The 16,903-nt window shown below is 47.1% G+C and overlaps 3 protein-coding genes and 1 long non-coding RNA gene across 12 annotated transcripts in view; 2 read left to right on the forward strand and 2 right to left on the reverse strand.

The window, feature by feature from the left end:
• Window positions 1-507, reverse strand: part of SMC1A (structural maintenance of chromosomes 1A) — a 57,770-nt gene extending 57,263 nt beyond the window's left edge. For 3 of the 6 annotated variants that reach the window (XM_084790014.1, XM_084790011.1, XM_084790016.1), the window contains exon 1: window positions 306-506. In XM_084790014.1, coding sequence (XP_084646140.1) covers window positions 306-414 — 109 coding nt within the window. In that variant the 5' untranslated portion in view covers window positions 415-506. Of the gene's footprint in view, window positions 1-305 lie in introns of all 6 variants that reach the window. The other 3 variants (XM_084790012.1, XM_084790015.1, XM_084790013.1) reach the window with 2 other exon arrangements.
• On the forward strand, window positions 20-12,278 carry RIBC1 (RIB43A domain with coiled-coils 1). 4 transcript variants are annotated; one of them, XM_084790023.1, is made up of 8 exons: window positions 27-227; window positions 606-797; window positions 6,969-7,086; window positions 8,950-9,031; window positions 9,224-9,565; window positions 10,784-10,902; window positions 11,530-11,924; window positions 12,034-12,278. In XM_084790023.1, exons 3-8 carry the CDS (start codon window positions 6,970-6,972, stop codon window positions 12,113-12,115), a joined length of 1,137 nt encoding a protein of 378 aa, XP_084646149.1. In that variant the 5' UTR covers window positions 27-227; window positions 606-797; window position 6,969; the 3' UTR covers window positions 12,116-12,278. The 4 variants fall into 4 exon arrangements, with proteins under 4 accessions (XP_084646147.1, XP_084646149.1, XP_084646148.1 ...); XM_084790021.1 differs by lacking the exon at window positions 606-797 and having other exon boundaries at window positions 20-154; XM_084790022.1 differs by lacking the exon at window positions 606-797.
• Window positions 12,279-12,420: 142 nt separating this feature from the next.
• Window positions 12,421-16,011, reverse strand: HSD17B10 (hydroxysteroid 17-beta dehydrogenase 10). The gene is made up of 6 exons (XM_084790025.1): window positions 15,854-16,011; window positions 15,353-15,517; window positions 13,283-13,447; window positions 13,047-13,175; window positions 12,862-12,970; window positions 12,421-12,719 (listed from the first exon to the last, which is right to left on the reverse strand). The coding sequence occupies exons 1-6, from the start codon at window positions 15,878-15,880 to the stop codon at window positions 12,529-12,531; spliced, it is 786 nt and encodes a 261-aa protein (XP_084646151.1). The 5' UTR covers window positions 15,881-16,011; the 3' UTR covers window positions 12,421-12,528.
• The window catches only part of LOC311602236, a 57,008-nt gene continuing 55,567 nt past the window's right edge, over window positions 15,463-16,903 (forward strand). Inside the window, exon 1 of the long non-coding RNA XR_014780708.1 lies at window positions 15,463-15,598. This is a non-coding gene — a long non-coding RNA (uncharacterized lncRNA). The remainder of the gene's footprint in view (window positions 15,599-16,903) is intronic.

Raw genomic sequence — 16,903 nt, forward strand, 5'->3', positions numbered from 1 at the left:
AGTTCCAGGAACGCCTCTTTTGGCGGGAGGGGCAACGGGCGGGGCAACGCGGAGTTCGGCCCAGACCACTCAGGCCACACAAGGGGCCTGCACAAAGCTCGGCCAACTGCCATTTGGGGAAGAGGCTCAAGTTAAGTGCATGCCAGAAGGGGAAGTGAGTTCGGGTCGAATCCCCCTAAGAGGATCAAGGATCATTTTAGGGGTCACAACGTCTCAGGTTGCATGGGGTAGGTAGTAATATTCCGGCGACAGACAGGGGGGACCGGGCCGGGACGCCCGCAGGGCCGCAGCCGGTTTTATCTCACCAGAGCCATTGGGTCCAATGATGGCGGTGAACCTCTGAAATGGTCCGATAATCTGACGACCCTTGTACGATTTAAAATTCTCGATCTCAATCAGTTTCAGGAAGCCCATGGCAGCGGCGTCAGCGTAAAAGGCCGTTCCTTCCGCTTGGGTACCGAGGTTAGCCCGCGCGGGAAACGCGGTGCAAGCCGGGTGTACGGAAAACCTCGCGATAAGTCGAAGGCAATCTTGACTTCCTACTTCCGGTTCCAGAGGACGGTCACTTCCGCCTGAAATAGAGCTTTTCGTCGCTTTGTTGCCAGGCTCGAGGGTGCGCTGAGCCGTTGGACCCCGCCCCCCTTTGTAGTTGCGCCGCAACGGTCGGAGGAGCAGCCAACTAAGCTGGCGGAGCCTTTGTGCCGCGGAGTACTCTGTTCGCTTTGAGGGGTGGAATCAGAGAAGGCAGGCGGGGCCTGAGCCCAAGCTTGCGGAGACAAGTCAGAAGTCGCAGCAAGGTTCTGCCTTTCCGGCTCCCCAGGGCGAGTGGGGGGCGGGCGCTCTCCTGTGGTTTGGGGGCTAGCCAGCCTGGAGTACCAGCCAAGGATTAGGTCGGGAATTGGAAGGCGCCCTCGGAGGGGTGGGCAGTGTGGCCTGGAAGGGGGGATTGTAGGGATGACTTAGTTGAGACTGGAGTATGGAGGAGGATGAGAACGAAGATACAAGTTGGGAATAAGTGGGTTCTGAGCTACTGCCCCTACCCGCCTGTATCTGGATTTCTCCGAACAGAATTTAAAGACTGCTGCTGTAAATCCAAGAGCCAACTTGGACTCAGCGCACTTAGGAGCTTCAATTTTTTTCTCCTTTGTCTACCTCCCTCGTTGGCTTCTCTCCTTTGTATCCTGTCTTCCACTCACTTCTTTTTCAGCCCCTTTTTATCCTTTCATCTCCCTTCTATCACCTTACATTGTTGTGACAACAAATTGACTTTATAGGCTGGGGTTAGTGCCGTTTTCAAGGTTATCTATGGAAGGGTTTGGTGGTTTCCGTAACTTTTTTTTTTTCCAAGATAGAATTTCTTTGTGCAGCTGTGGCTGCCTTGGAACTCAGTAGACCAGGCTGGTCTCGAACTCGGAGATCCACCTGCCTGTGCCTCCCAAGTGCTGGGCTCAAAGGCATGTGCCACCACAGGCTCTGTTAACTATTTTTTAAGATTCGTGTGTGTGTGTGTGTGTGTGTGTGTGTTAAACACAGGGTATTAAAGGTATTAAATTACTTTTTAATTTTCAAAGATGAAGTGGAACTCGGGAGAAAATTAAACTGGAGCTCTATCTCTAAATATATACAAAATCCAGTTTCAAATGGATTAAAAACAAATGATAAAGGCAAAACTTTAGAGGTTGTAGAAGAATATATAGGAGAATAACTGAATTTTGAATAGAGAGATATATTTTGTTTTAGTGTTTTCTTGCTGTTTGGTTGGTTGGGTTTAATATTTTAATTCTTTTTGGGGGGAGGCATGGTCTTTCTACATTGCCCTAGCTGCCCTGGAGCTCGCTATAGAGGCCAGTCTGGCCTCAAACGCAAGAGATTCACCTGCCTTTGCCTCCTGAGTGCTGAGATTAAAGGTGTGTGCCATCACACATACTTTTAATTTTTAAAAAATCCTTTTATACTTTCATATCAACCCTGACGACAACATTTCTGTCCTCTAAACCCCAGTATAGGAGCCGGGCCCTAGCACTTGGGAGGCAGAGGCAGGCAGATCTCTGTGAGTTCAAGGCCAGCCTGGTCTACGAAGTGAGTCCAGGACAACCAAAGCTACACAGAGAAACTCTGTCTTGAAAAAATAATAAACCCCATTATATAGTACACTTTTTTCCCTAATTCACTGAGTTCAGTTAGTACTGCCCACATGTGCATGGTATGGACCTCAAAGAAAATTGACTTTTCCTCCCCAACGTCTAATAGCTCTTCCACTGGGGATGGAGCCTCATGAGCTCCTCAGCCATCCATGCTGGAAGGCTCACTGGCTTGCTCTTGTACAGGTCTTATGCAGGTAACCACAACTCCTGTGACTTCATGAGTATTTGGCCCTGTCATTTCTTTTTGGTTTTTCTTTTTTTTTTTTCTTTTCTTCTTTGGTTTTTTTTGAAACAGGGTTTCTCTGTGTAGACTTGGCTGTCCTAGACTCACTAAGTAGACCAGACTGGCCTCGAACTCAGGAGGCAGAGGCAGGCGGATCTCTGAGTTTGAGGCCAGCTTGGTCTACAGAGTGAGCTCCAGGACAGCCAAAGCTAAACAGAGAAACCCTGTCTTGAAAAAACAAAAAACAAAACAACAAAAAAAGTGTATTTTCTACCCTAGTGCTCTGGGTAGCACTTTCTGGAACTATGAAAGCCAGCACGGAAGAAATTGCCTTGTCAATTCCAGTTGTGATTTCTCTATGCCCAACAGCTAACGTGTGTGATATCTTTAGCAATAGGCTCTGACCATCTAGTTATAGTGAACAACCAAGAGAAATAGCAGGAGCCTGTGTTGTGGGTGCCTCTGGGAACAACACTGGCCAACTATAAATGGTCATTCAAAAAACGAACAAACAAAATAAAACAAGGCCTATGTAATCCAGGATGGCCTAGAACATATTATTTAGTCTAGATTGGCCTCCAATTTATTTTAACAGTCTCCTACCTTAGCCTCCTATGTGCTGGGATTATGTGTTTAAGCCACCATACCTTGCAAGAAATTTCTTAACTAGAAACACTTCATTCAAAGAAAAAGATGAGTAAATGTGACTAAGTTTACACTTACCAAAGTTCACCATTAGGATATGAAATGGGGGTTGGAGGAAAGCTCAAGGGTTAGGAGCACTTGCACGGAAGTAGTGGTGCATGCACTTGCGCTTAATCCCAGCACTGTGGGAGCAGAGTCAGATAAATCTGAGTTCAAAGCCAGCCTGGTTTACAGAGTTTTAGGACAGCCAAGACTACAGAGAGAAACTCTTGTCTTGGGGGAAAAAAAAAAGAAATGATAAATGTTTAAGGAGATAAATTTACCCTATTTTGACTTACATAGAACATGTATGTATTGAAACATAATACCCCACAAATACATAAAATTTTGTTTTATGTATCTGCTAAAAATAAAAAATTTAAATGCACACAAGATGAATCGGCACTTCACAAAGCAGTAAACAAAATGGCTGAACGCATGAAAAGGTGTAAAACGTCATTAACAATAAAGGAAATTTCTATTAAAATCAGTAATTTGGGGCTGGTCAGATGGCTCATCAGGCATAGGCATTTGCAACCGTGCCTGCCCTGAGTTTGATCTCTCGACTCCACATGGTAGAGAGAGCCAACGCCTGCAAGTTGTCCTTAGACCTCCACATGTGCACTGTGATAGAGTACACACACCCTCACACACACAGGCAACCAGCACTGTTCCATGGGCTTGTATGATGTGTGTGGGGAAGCAGAGAATAAACGTGAGTTCTCCTCTTTCCCCACGTGCAGCAAAGGTTCTCCTACCTTGAAGATGCAAGGAGTGGAACTCCTAAGGCCTGCTGGCACCTTTTACCCGCTGAGCCGTCTCAGCGGGCCCTTTGTCACTTTAATATTGTATTTTACTCTACCCAATGTATCTCAGGTGACCATTCAGTAGTTATACAGGGCTGGTGACTATAGATAAACTCAGTCTCTATCTTCCAATAAATAGTGGCTGAGAAGCTATGTCAGTTTGATATTAGTACTATAACAAGTCATCCCAAACTTAATAAACTAATAAAAACTTAAGAGTCTGGAAAACAGAAGTCCAAAATGGGTCTCAGTGGACTGGAGATTTGAACTCAGGTCCTCATGTTTGCATAATAAGCACTTTGCCCACTGAGCCGTCTCCCTAGCCCCAGAAACATTCTTTAATCCAGCCTTCGCCTCACTTTTGTCTTTTTAGGTGTCAGTCTAGGCTGTAATGATGAGCCATTTCTCCAGCCCTCCCTTTTAAAATAGTCCTACTCAAAGCCACTGTCCATGTCTTCTTGGTTGACTTCAGGGGTCTCCCCATTGCCCTTCTGGCTTCCTCTGTTGTTCCCTGCTGCCCACTCATCTCACAGACAAGCAGCGTTGTTTTCTGAAATAAAATTTCCCCTTTTGTGGGGAGGAGGACTGGAGAGATGGCTCAGTACTTAAGGGCACTGATTACTCCTCCAAAAGACCTGGGTTCAATTTCCAGCATCCACATGGCAGCTCACAACTATCTGTAACTCCAAGATCTGGCACCATCTCATATACATGTAGGCAAATCACTCACACACACACAAATAAATTTTAAAAGACGTTTTTAAAATTTTCTCTTTATTATCTAGTTAATTGACCCATGTTCCTTCATATTTTGGGAAGCCCAATTTTGACATGTGAGTGGAGCAAGGGGATTGCAAACATAAATCTTTTATTTCCTCTTATCTGACCTGTTTAAATCATCCCATCCACCAGCTTCTCGTTACATTGAGATCCAAACTCATACCAAGGTTTTTTGCGGAGACAAGTTTAAAAACAAATTTTATTTTATTTGAGCAAAGGGGCAGGGGGACGGGGGGGGGGGGGCGGGGATGCATGTGTGGAGATCAGAGAACAACTTGGAATGCTCTTTTCTACCATGTGGGCCCAGGGAACAAACTCAGATCCTCAGACTTGTTGACAGTACCTTTACCCATGAGCCATCTCACCAGCCCTGCAACAATTTTCTGGAGACTGTTTCTTCCTCTGTAGTTGAAGAGGACCTTGAACTTGTGCTCTTCCTGTCTCCACCTCCCCCACGTGCTGAGATGATAGGCATGCAGCCCTCAGTCCAGGTTTGTGTGGTGCTGTGGCCTGCACCCAGGGCATCGTGTATACTAGACAAACACTTCCCCAGCTGAGCCACACTCCCAGGCCCATTACTACAGGCTTTTAAGAGCCAGGCCCTGCACTCATGCCACCGTCTCCCTTGGTAACAGGGCTCCGGGCACACTGGCCTTATCATGTACTCTAATAGCTGCTTTTAAACTGGGAAATAGTTGACGCAAACAGAAAACATATAGCCCATATGTAACTTTGGAAGCCTGATAAAATAGTGGTCAACGAACCAACTCCTCAACTTAAAGCTAGGTAGAGTTGAAATCTTAGTACTTGAAAGACTGGTGAAGTATTTCAACTTCAAGCCAGCCTGAGTGACACAGTGAAATCCTGTTATACAAAACAAAACTCAACACACAGAAATTATTGGGCCCACTGAAGTGTCTTGGCTCTCTTCAAATTACTCCCCATAATGCAAAATGTATTATTATTCTCTCTGTAATATTTATATACTGTGTACATAAGAATCTATGAATAACATTTTTTTTTAGGGAGTCTTGCTATGTAGCTTAGACTGGCCTCAAACTCCTGATCTTCCTGCCCTGGCCTTTGGGTGCTAACAAAGGGAGTTGGCCCTTATCTTTTAAATACTAAGAAAGTATTTGCTGTAAAGCTGCTTACAAAAACAGTTTTTTCCTGTATTAGTTCTTTGAGAATTCGGTACCCAGTTTTGATCATATTCACCGCTTTCCCTGTCCACCCATCTTTGTGTGCTCTTTAGTTTTTTTCACACATCAAGTCCAATTTGTGCTAACAATGCATTGTTTGGTTGTGGCCCTCTACTGGAACATGGTTAACTCAAGAGTGGGTTTGCAAAGCATAGTGGTACACATCTTTCATCCCAGCAATTGGGAGGCAGAGGCAGGCAGCTCTCTGAAGTCGAGGTCTACAAAGTGAGGACTGCAGAGTGAGTCCAGGACAGCAGGGCTACCCAGAAAAACCCTGTCTTGAAAAACAAAAAGCACTGGGCTCTACGCTCTTAAAGAAAACTGACTCTCCCCTCCCAGCAGCTATCAGTTGCCAACAGCTCTTTCCCTAGGGGCGGGACTTTGTGCCCTCCTTCCTCTCTTCATGCTGCATGGTCTGGCTTGAGCTTGCACAGTTTGTGCCTGCTGTCAAAATCTGAGTTCATATGTGTAGCTGCCCCTACCATGTCGGGAAGACACTTGTACTCCTTGTATTCATCCACCACCTCTGACTCTTAAGTCTTTCCACCCCTCCTCCTGCGATGGTCACTGAGCCTTGGGAGGAGGGGGTGTGAAAAAGAGGTCCCATTTAGAGCTGAGCATTCTGCAGTCTGTTATTCTCTGCTTACAAAGGCTTTAACCTGAGCTGGGCAGGGTGGCACACACCTGTCATCCCAGCGCTCGGGGAGGCAGAGGCAGGCAGATCTCTGCAAGTTCGAGGCCAGCCTGGTCTACAAAGTGAGTCCAAGACAGCCAAGGCTACACAGAGAAACCCTGTCTCCAAAAACAAAACAAAAAACAAACAAAGGCTTTAACCTAAGAAGTGCAATGGTCAGACTTGCTTTCAGAATGACCCCCATAACAGTCAGGGCAAAGAGGATAACACTGAAGTAACAGAGGCCATCAAGGATTCTGGTAATATTGCCTGACATTAGACTAAAGCTTGACTTAGTGTGGGGACAGCAGAGATTGAGGGTACAGATATGAAACATCAGAAAGTAAAGCCAGGATCCTAGCTAGTGAGATGTTATAAAGGAGAAAGCACTGGAGGGATGGTAGAGCCGAGGACAGTGTCAGCATCAACGCGCCGCTCTACCTCTCGTTGCTCCAGGATGTATAAGTTAGACCTCTCACCAGATCCCAAGGAGAAAGCAGCCATTGAGGCCAGAAAAAATCGAGAAAAGGAACGACAATGCCGATTCTTCAATGTGCGGAACCGAACCATGGGGGTGAGTGGGTAATGGAAACCACTTTACAAGACTGGGTTATGTCCCCTTTGTGCCTAGAAAGGAATATGGCAGTGCATTATAACCCCTCTGGATTCAAGCAGGCCCTGGGACTGGAAAGGAACCAACCTCATATGCCTGGGCAGGGCTTAGGAAGAGAGAGACAATGAGCTGACAGCTGGATCTTTTCTGGTCAGTTCTTGGACTGTAACTTGGTTCTTGAGAAACAACATGGAACCACAAGAGGGTGTAAAGAATATTTGCTATATATTCTTTCCGCAAGGCTAAATATTAGTTACTTTTCTTGTTCCTGTGACAAGATAACTGACAAATACAAGAAAGGAAGGATTTGTTTTGGCTCAGTGTGAGCATATATTCCATTATTGGAGGGAAAGAGCAGGAAGTGGCTGGTCACTTTGCACCCAGTTAGCAAACAGAATTCAGTTCACTTTCTCCTTTTTAGTCAGTCCATGGTATAGCATTGCCCACAGTTAGGACAGGTTTTCTCACTTAAAATAGACTTTTCTAGAGGTTTCTCTCCTGAGTGATTTTGGATGCCATCAAGTTGATGATACTTTATGTATTTTTATTTATTTGGGAGGGGCATGTGGTACCACAGTATATGACTGCTACAATGTGAATGTGGAGGTCAAAAGATAACAGGGTTCCTTCCACCATGTGGCTTTCTGGTGTCAAACTCGGTTGTCAGGCCTGAACTTTGCCCACTGAGCCATCTTACCAGACCATGTTGGTAATATTAACCTACACAACTCTGAACCAAGCCAAGGGATAGAGGCTCAAAGGTCATTTATTCTTCACCAAAACCATGTGCCCTTTCACACTATTTTGAAATGTTTTGAGCGAATTATAATGAAAGAAAAAATATTGATAGCTTTAAGGAACAAAAAAAGAGCCAGGCATGGTGGCACTCACCTTAATCCCAGCACTCTGGAGGCAGAGGCAGACAGATCTGTGAGTTCGAGGCCAGCCTGGTCTACAAAGCGAGTCCAGGACAGCCAGGGCTGTTACACAGAGAAACCCTGTCTCAAAAAACCTAAAAGAAAGGAAAAAAGCAAACAAACAAGATTGCTGAGTGCCTGGGTAGAGGAAGTATCTAGAAAAGACACCATACTTGTGTCCAAAGCCAGGTCTGCTATTAAGTATATGGTATCATGATACATAACCGATCTTATCCTCCTCTGGAAAATGAGACCAAATAAAGCATTGAGATGTCAACTTTGAAAACTCAGAGCATACCACCTGACCACAAGCAAACTGAAGTTTGAGTGCTCTGACTGAGATCCTGTTTGCAAGAATTTCCTCAGGGCCTGCCGTGTACCAAGCACTATGTTGGACAGTAGGGACTACAACGATAACTAAGGCCTAGCTTCTCCCCTGAAAACAGCTCACAGTCTAGTGGAGGAGACAGCAGAGAGGCTAATGTCAATACCATGTAGACAGTGGGTCCTAGATTATGGGGGTAGAACCTTCCTGAGCAAAGCCTGAAAGGGTAAACTGAAGTTTGGGTAACAAAGGAAGGAAAGTCTGTTCCAAGTGGAGGAAACAGTTGGAGCAAAGGCTGTGGGCTTGAAAGCTAAGATATGCAAGGAACTGGAAGTACAGTTCCTAAGCCTAATGTGAGAGGGAGCTGGGAAAGGGGGCACAAGAGATAAAGGCGGAAGCAGCAGCTACATCACAGAGGCGTTTACAAGCTTTGCTCAGGGGTTAGAACTTTAGCCAGTTGGTCCTGACGAGCTAGAGGGGGCTGTGAAGGGGGTAATTGCTAAGCATTGTCTACTAGAGCATTCAGTGTACCATGCTGAGAGAGACCCTACTCTGATTTAGCTCCTTTTCTTTGAGATGTAGGTGGATGTGGAAGCCCTGAACCACCAGGTGGAGGAACGAAAGTTCCAGGAGACATTAGAGCGAAGCAAAGAGATGGCTTATGGTAAACACTCAAGGCTGGGGCAAAAGAAACGGATAAGCCAGAGCCAGTGGGCTGAAGTCGGGCCATTGTGCCTCCGGATAGAGCCTGAGATTCTTTAGGGGGGAGTGATAAGACAAACCAGATGACCTTGGGAGCGGAGGTTGACTGGGCTCTGTTCTGGGGTGTCTTCATGTCCCTGTCAATCACTCCTAGGTGTCAAGAATGCACACTATGACCTGGTAGCACAGATGCTAGAGAAGGAAGAAGCAGAACGAGCCTACCGGCTGTCCAAGAGAGTCCAGGATTTTCGGGAGCAAAAGCAGCAGTTCAGGAACGGACACGAATTTGAATCCTGGGAACAAGAGAAATTCCGGGAGTTTCCAGTCCCTTATTTCAATAATGAAGCATATCTTGGCCCAGCCAGCATGCAGTACTTCCTTGGAGAGGACCTGGATAGGGCCTCATGCCTAAAAATGCAGCAGGAACAGTTCAGATACAACCTGGAGAAACAGCTACAGGAGCAACAGGCAGTCAGGGAAGAGGAGGCGCGAGCAGGTACATAGCATAGCAGGGAGTTCACCTGATCTGGGGGCGGCACTGTGTGTGGAGGTAGTTTACCCATACAGCTGAAGCAGAAAGGCCTGACTTCCTCCAGCACCTGACACTGTAGCCATTATTCATGATTTCTTGGCACTTACCCAGGGGAAGCATTTTACAGTTGTACTTACTTTCTGCTTTAGGTAACAGTATTTGTCTTGTCTTTATTTCATGAGACAGGGTCTTGCTATGTACATGCAGCCCAGGCTGGGCTTGAACCCACCAATCCTTCCTCAGCCCCCCGAATACTGGGGTTTCAGTAGTCAGGAGCTCAGTTTCTTCATCTTTAAAATAGGGATCATAATTCACATCACATAGAGCAGCAACTATTAGTATGATATAGTCTGTGGCCACATCTTTCTTTTACACTAGAGAAAACCTTTTCAGGGCGAAGGCCATGTCTTTCTACTCACATTTCACTTTCCAATCACCAGTCTGACAAGCCCTAAGAACAGCGAGGCCAGTGGATGGCTTGAGTGGAGCAAAAATTAGTAGCTTTGTTTATGCTGTGGCCGCGGCTGGCATGCCAGTTTTCCTCTTGATCTCTGTACTTTGACCTTTATAGTTGTTTTGGTGCTGGGCATAGAATCCAGGGCTTTATCTATGCTAAGCACATCCTCCTGCCACTGAGCTATTTCCTCAGCACCCCGAAACCTTTACGGTGCTTACGTGCATCTCTGCCATTGGCCTTACCAGGTTATAGGCTGATTATCTGTGTCTCCCACCAGAGAGGGAAGGGGTTTTTTTTTGGGGGGGGGGTGTTCAGACAGGGTCTCATGGAATACAGACTGTGTTTGACTTGCTGTGTAATGAGGGATAGCCTTCAAGTTCACATCTCCCTGCCTCCAGCTGGGGTTCTAGGCACACACCACCATACTGACTACTAGGCAGGGGGTTCTGAGACAGGATCGAATTCTGTGGTATCCCTAGAGCCCAACAAATAACCTTCAGACTGAGGCTTATTAGAGAAATGAAATTTACTTCAGGCCACACCGCTCAAGGGTGGCAGAGCTACATTGCCATCCAACTTGCTGTGCTTTGCCTCCCCCGACCCCTTCCATATTCCCTACAACTTTGACACTCAAATACACACACACAAATACAAAGTGTGTGAAACAAATAGCTAATGAGTGAATGGGAACTAGATAGGCAAGTACTGTGTATTTCTCTGTGTAGCTTTGCTTAGTGACCAGCTGCGCATCGCCGCGGACAAACGAGCTGCTGAACTGGCGAGGCTGGAAGAATCCTGCCGAGCAGCTATGAGGACTGCGCTGGCCAATGCCAACAAAGCCGAGGTATGTTCTGAACCATCCAGTGCACTAAGGCCACCCCACTTCCTGAGCAATGTCATAGGGTACCTTAGCCTCATCTTTCTCCTCACACCCCAGTTTAAAGATTTATTTATTTATTATGTATACAGTGCTCTCCCTGCATGTACACCTGCAGGCCAGAAGGGGGCACCAGATCTCAATATAGATGGCTGTGAGCCACCATGTGGCTGCTGGGAATTGAACTCAGGACCTCTGGAAGAGCTGCCAGTGCTCTTAACCTCTGAGCCATCTCTCTCCAGCCCACGCCCCAGTTGAAACCAACGCCAGCATTCTCAGCTACCTAAGGACTCCCCTTCCATCTAGGATCCTATGAAAACCTAAATCACCTCTCTCCCTACCTCTAGACACAGGGTGACTTAAGAACAGGTATTGACCTTTCATCCTTCGCCTCTCAAACTAAGAAGGCCTTCCTAAGGGCAGAGAACTTCCCTGGCCATCCTATCCCCCTCCAGCATGCCGTTAGGGTCATTAAAACTCCAAGCTATGTCTCTCCCTTTTCACTGAGATGAGTAAGGCTGTATTGTTCCTGCCCCTTCATGTGAGTTTCCTAAGGCTGGGCTACCAAATGCTTACATTTGGGGGTCCCACCAGGCAGCTAAGAAGGCCCTGCAGCAGCGCCGTGAACAGCGGCAGCAAAAGGATGCCAACCTCGTGGAGATCAAGAAACAAATCACCAGCGATTTACTGACCGAGAATCCTCTAGTTGCCCAACGCCCCCAGGCTCCTCACCGGGTCCTGCCCTATTGCTGGAAGGGCATGACCGCAGAGCAGCGAGCTGCCATCAGGAAAACCCAAGAAGCACAGCGAAAAGAGAAAAAGGAACAGCGCCAAGCCGAGAAGTCCTTGGAGGCTGAGTGGGGAAACCAAACCAGACGCTTGGCTGAAGCAGCACTGGAGCTGGAAGAACAGGAAAGGGAATTGTGTGCTGAATTCCGAAGGGGGCTGGGCTCCTTCAACCAGGACTTAGCCAGGGAACAGCACGCCCGGTGAGTTCTGGAGTAGAGCAATGGGGAGGAAGGCTGGGGAGAGGAGGGGAGGGGTGACAAGGACCAGGGCGAAGGAAAGCAATCATCTGAGGCCTCTGAATTTTCACAGGCAAAATTATCTGAATTCAGTCATCTACACCAATCAACCTACCGCCCAGTACTATCTACAGTTCAACACCAGCAGCCGCTGAGCTCAGGATGGGCACCTCCCTTCGCACCTAGCAAGCTCACAGGCGGCTGGGAGTCCAAAAGAAAATGCCACGTATCCTAATCTCTACTCTCTCCCCAGTAGGAGAGAACTAAGCCCAAACCTCCATTTTCTACCCAAGGTAATAAAAGTTATTCACTACAGTATACCATCCTATGTTGTGACAGTATACGAAAAGATGAGCTGCCGCCTTTCCCATTCCCACTGGGGTGCTTATGTATCCAACCTCAGAGCCTCACTTTCTTCCCCATGTTAGTTCTCCTAGCACACAAGAGTGCTCAGACCCTGTAAGTTTGACAATTTATTAGGCACAGAGGGTGACTGAAGCAGTTACAAAATGGCTGTTAGGTTTCCTTCAAGCTGGAAAGAAGCCGGTGTTTTTCCTGCCTTCGCCTACTAAGGCTGCATTCGAATGGCCCCATCCAGCCGGATGACCTCTCCATTCAAGAATGGGTTCTCGATGATGGCCTGCACCAGATGAGCGTACTCAGTGGGGTCACCTAGTCGACTGGGGAAGGGTACCTGGCTGGCCAAGAAGTTGCGCACTTTCTCTGGAAGGGTGGTAAGCAGCGGGGTGCCAAACAAACCTAAAGAAGAGCATCGGAATCAAAGGCTGGTTCTTCTTCACTTTAGTGCTAAGCTGCTCTGTTTAGGTAGTGGATCTCTTCTCTCATCTGCCTACAGATTCCACCCAATTCTAGGCATGGCGAAAGAGACAGAAATGTCTACCTGGAGCAATTGTCATCACACGAATGCCTAGGGGAGCCAGATCTCGAGCAATAGGCAGTGTCATGCCCACTATGCCCCCTTTGGATGCAGAGTATGCAGCTTGTCCAACCTGGAAGAGTAGAGATTATATGTGGGAGAGCCCCCCAAAAGTCAGTCAAAGTAAAAGGTTTGCCCTGTCCACATACCTGGCCCTCAAAGGCAGCCACACTGGCAGTATTAATGATAACTCCACGTTGGCCTCCTTCGTCTGGTTCATTCTGGCTCATCTCACGAGCAACTAGGCGGATCACATTGAAAGTGCCTACGAGATTCACCTGGAGGATGGGGAGAGCCATGATGTAGGATCTAAGGCAGAGACTTTGGGAGTATCCACAGCCAGGCATCCCTTATTCCTATCCATTGACATCCACCAAGGCCTTACATTGAGAACCCGCTGGAAGTCCTCCAAGGTATGGACCTGGTTCTTCTTCTGGTGGTATGTCTTAGTGGCCACTGCAATGCCTGCACAGTTGACAGCCACATCTACCCGGCCAAAGTTTTCTTTTGCTAGAGTCAAAGCTGCTTGTACGTCCTTCTCACAGGTCACCTTGAAAGGAAGAAATGAAGGAGAGGTATTTATTTCCAGCATATGCACACATCACTAAACCTAGATAGGAACGCAAGCCCAGTCCTTGGGTGGGAAGAGAATTGTGTGAGCAAAAGGGAGGCCAAGAAAAAGTTGTGATAAAAAAACAAGTGGTGAATGGGGTAAAAGGGAAAATGGTTAAGTACTATAGAAAGTCTTGTAAACCATTTTCAAATCTGTACTCTGTTTTGACTCATATACCCCTGGTTATCCTTACTTGATATGGATTAGGCCACTATACAACCCTCTTTTGCAAGTACTGATGATTAAATCTAGGGGGTCCCCACATACTAGGCTAGAACTCTATGTAAAGGAAATTTAATTCAGAAAATGGCTGCTCTGGCAAAGCATCCAAAGCCTTTCTAGGTCTATGTGAGCCAGCTGGAATACAAACACACCTTTAATCCAGGAGATGGAGGCAAGCAGATATGAGATCAAGGCCAGCCTGGTATAGAGCAAGTAACAGGTAAAGAAAAGCTTGGGTCTAGGTGTGGCAGTACATGCCTTTAATCCGAAACAATGAAGGTAAAGTTAGTTTGTAGAAGGAAGCACCCATGTTTGAAAGTGATGTCTAATAAGAAGGTGACAAATCAGACATTTGACAGAACAGGAGATGCCCAACTCTCACGAGACGCACGAGGAAAGGGAAGCTACTTAAGGGGCAATGCAGAGAGAGAGGAGGCGGTTTTACTGGGAGAGATTTACAGAGAGAGGTTGAATAAGACAACAAGCTAGACACAGGTGAGGACGGAACAAGCTGGCGAATGAGAAGGAACCAGAAGATTAGAGCAGATTGCTGGAGTTAGTCTGAGGCCAAGCAGAGCAATTCAGGTGCTGAGAGAGAAGCCAGATTAAATAAATCAGCTGGGAGACGAGTTTGAGCCAGAACAGCTGAGTTGAACCAGCCCAGAGCTCAGAAAGAACAAGTAAGGGTGAGCTCATTAAGCAGTAAGTCTCAGAGGCTGGAAACATTCTAGGCCTACCACTGAGCCCTATTCCAATAAAATCTTGTTTTGAAAATTACAGAAACTAGCTTTTTAAAAATCCCTACCTGTTGAGTTCAAGTTTTCAACTTTATTTTTTAATATATTTTATTAATTTATTCATATTACATCTCAATTGTTATCCCATCCCTTGTATCCTCCCATTCCTCCCTCCCTCCCATTTTCCCCTTACTCCCCTCCCCTATGACTGTGACTGAGGGGGATTACCTCCCCCTGTATATGCTCATAGGGTATCAAGTCTCCTCTTGGTAGAAGTTTTCAACTTTAAATCACTGGGCAAGATACGCATTCCAACTTGTACAAATCTTCTCCAGGAAATTCTGGTGTGTCCAATCCTCACCCTCATAATGCTGAGGCTGTTTTAGCGTTGTTTGTTTGTTGTTTGTTTTTCTAGACAGGGCTTCTCTGTGTAGCCTTGGTTGTCCTAGACTCACTTTGTAGACCAGACTGACCTCAAACTCACAGCAATCCGCCTGCCTCTGCCTCCACTGGGATTAAAGGGGAGCAGACTGTGCCCAGCTCAGCTTTAGCGTTCTTATTGCAGGTGCTCGCACAGTGCTCAAGGACATAGGTCAAAAGACAAAAGGAGATGGTTTCACCACCCTTAAGTTTATTTGCATGTGTGTGGGCATGTTTCTGCCAGGACACATGTGGGGATGGGGGTTAGAGTTGGATCTTTCCTCATACCATGTTGGTCCTGGGGCTCAAACTCAAGTTATCATGGATAGCATCAAGTGCCTTTACCCACTAAGTCACCTGACCAACCCCAGACACCATTCTTAAGGAAGGACATCCCCCCTTTCCCCACCCCCGCCCCCTCCGCCAAGTTTCCTCGTGTACACTCTTGAGAGTCATAACTCACGTTGGCTGGGGCAAACATGCAGCTTTCTCCTAACTTCTTGGCTTGAGCTTCACCCCCTGAGTTAGGTAGGTCCAGGAGCACAGCTGTGGCCCCTTGTTTCACCAGTCTTTCGACTGTAGCCAGGCCAAGGCCTGAAGCTCCTCCAGTTATTATTGCGACCAGGCCCTGTGAAGAGGAACAAGGTGAACTGCTCCCGTCCAGGCCACCCTCCACCCTTTCATCTACCAGTTCTGCGCACTGGAGACGGTCAGTGACCTAAATGTGCTCAACGAGATCTGGGGGAGGGAGGGCGTGTCTCATCCCAGGCATGTTTTTCTTGTGATTCGTCACATGCACATGCAGTAGAACATTGATGTTCACCTATTGAGCCCATCCGCCGCAAAACCAAGCCCGGATAATCAGGATCCTTTTTTCCTGGTACCGATCTCTCCCTTCTAGTTCCTGCCCACGCAGTTCTAGCCTGCATAAAAAAACAAACGTTAGAGGCACAGAACAGTCTACCTTCAGGGTCCGACACGTCGCAGCCATCTTGCACCAGCCTTGCTAGCAGAAGAGGGCTTTTAGTGCCTTTTGCAATGCGCTCGCTGATTGGCCGACACGGAGCCTCCTACTGGGTGAAACAACGGTAGCCAGAGCGGAGAGCTGCGGCCGCGAGGGGAGGGGGGGTGGGGTAGATGAAGGGAGGAATAGGGGCGTGGCCTGCTGCGCCGGGTCCTTGGAAAGGGAAAAGTCATGCTCCCAGGCCAAGGAATGTTTAGTTTGTAGAAAGAACCTAGTGGCACCTACAAGGTGTCACCTTCCCTTCATCCTGCTCTCTAACTGACCATGTGGCAGACAGACAGCTTCACTGGAGGAAGGCAGAGTGAAGACAGGAGCTGAGTCCCTTTAGGAACTGAGCTCCTTCCTCGGTAAAGCTTTCAAGAGTAACTGAAACCGATTCCTAGCTGCCGGCTTCTACTGGGGATACAAAGTCCATACTTCCCAGGAGGACAGCGTTCATTTGAGGAAAGATAAAATTACAGGACAGACAATGAAAGAAGTAGAGAACCAGGGTTTTGGTTTTTGTGCTTTGTGGTTTCCATTGATGAAATCTAAACCCCAAGGCCTTACTATCTGTTAAGCACTCTACCATGGAGCTACAAGGAGCTCAACTGCAGATTCCAGAATATTCAGCTGAGGAGAGTGGAGAAGAAGAAAAGGAAGATTCTGAACTATAGAGTGGCAAGAGAAATAAGAAAGGCCAGACAGGGTTAGACTTTTATAAGTGGGGGGGGGGGGTTGGGGGTGTCACTAGGAGCTAGAACTAGGTGGCTTGACAGGCACACTCATATAGGCAAGAATGCCTCACATCCGCTCAACCTTTGCTACGTTCCTGGTCACACATTTGTAGATTGGACCTCATCCAGAGACTCGGGTCTCTGAGCATCCTAGAACAGCTTTCAACCAATATCCTCAGTCTTGAGGGTGGACTTCTGTCTTCCATCCTCATTTTTCCTCAACCCACAGACTGTGGGCCCACAAATCTCAGCCTACACTTTCTGCTTATTATGT

This window comes from Acomys minous (assembly GCF_964271855.1).
Source record: "Acomys minous genome assembly, chromosome: 7".
NCBI lineage: Eukaryota > Metazoa > Chordata > Mammalia > Rodentia > Muridae > Acomys > Acomys minous.

Coding starts and splice junctions, on each gene's coding strand:
- RIBC1 (XM_084790022.1), top strand. Junction 9,566..10,783: donor GGAAGAGGAGGCGCGAGCAG/GTACATAGCATA, acceptor TTCTCTGTGTAG/CTTTGCTTAGTGACCAGCTG. Junction 11,925..12,033: donor GCCAGGGAACAGCACGCCCG/GTGAGTTCTGGA, acceptor GAATTTTCACAG/GCAAAATTATCTGAATTCAG.
- HSD17B10 (XM_084790025.1), bottom strand. CDS start 15,880: ATGGCTGCGACGTGTCGGACCCTGAAG. Junction 13,176..13,282: donor ACTTCCAGCGGGTTCTCAAT/GTAAGGCCTTGG, acceptor CCCATCCTCCAG/GTGAATCTCGTAGGCACTTT. Junction 12,720..12,861: donor TGTGATGACAATTGCTCCAG/GTAGACATTTCT, acceptor GCTCTTCTTTAG/GTTTGTTTGGCACCCCGCTG.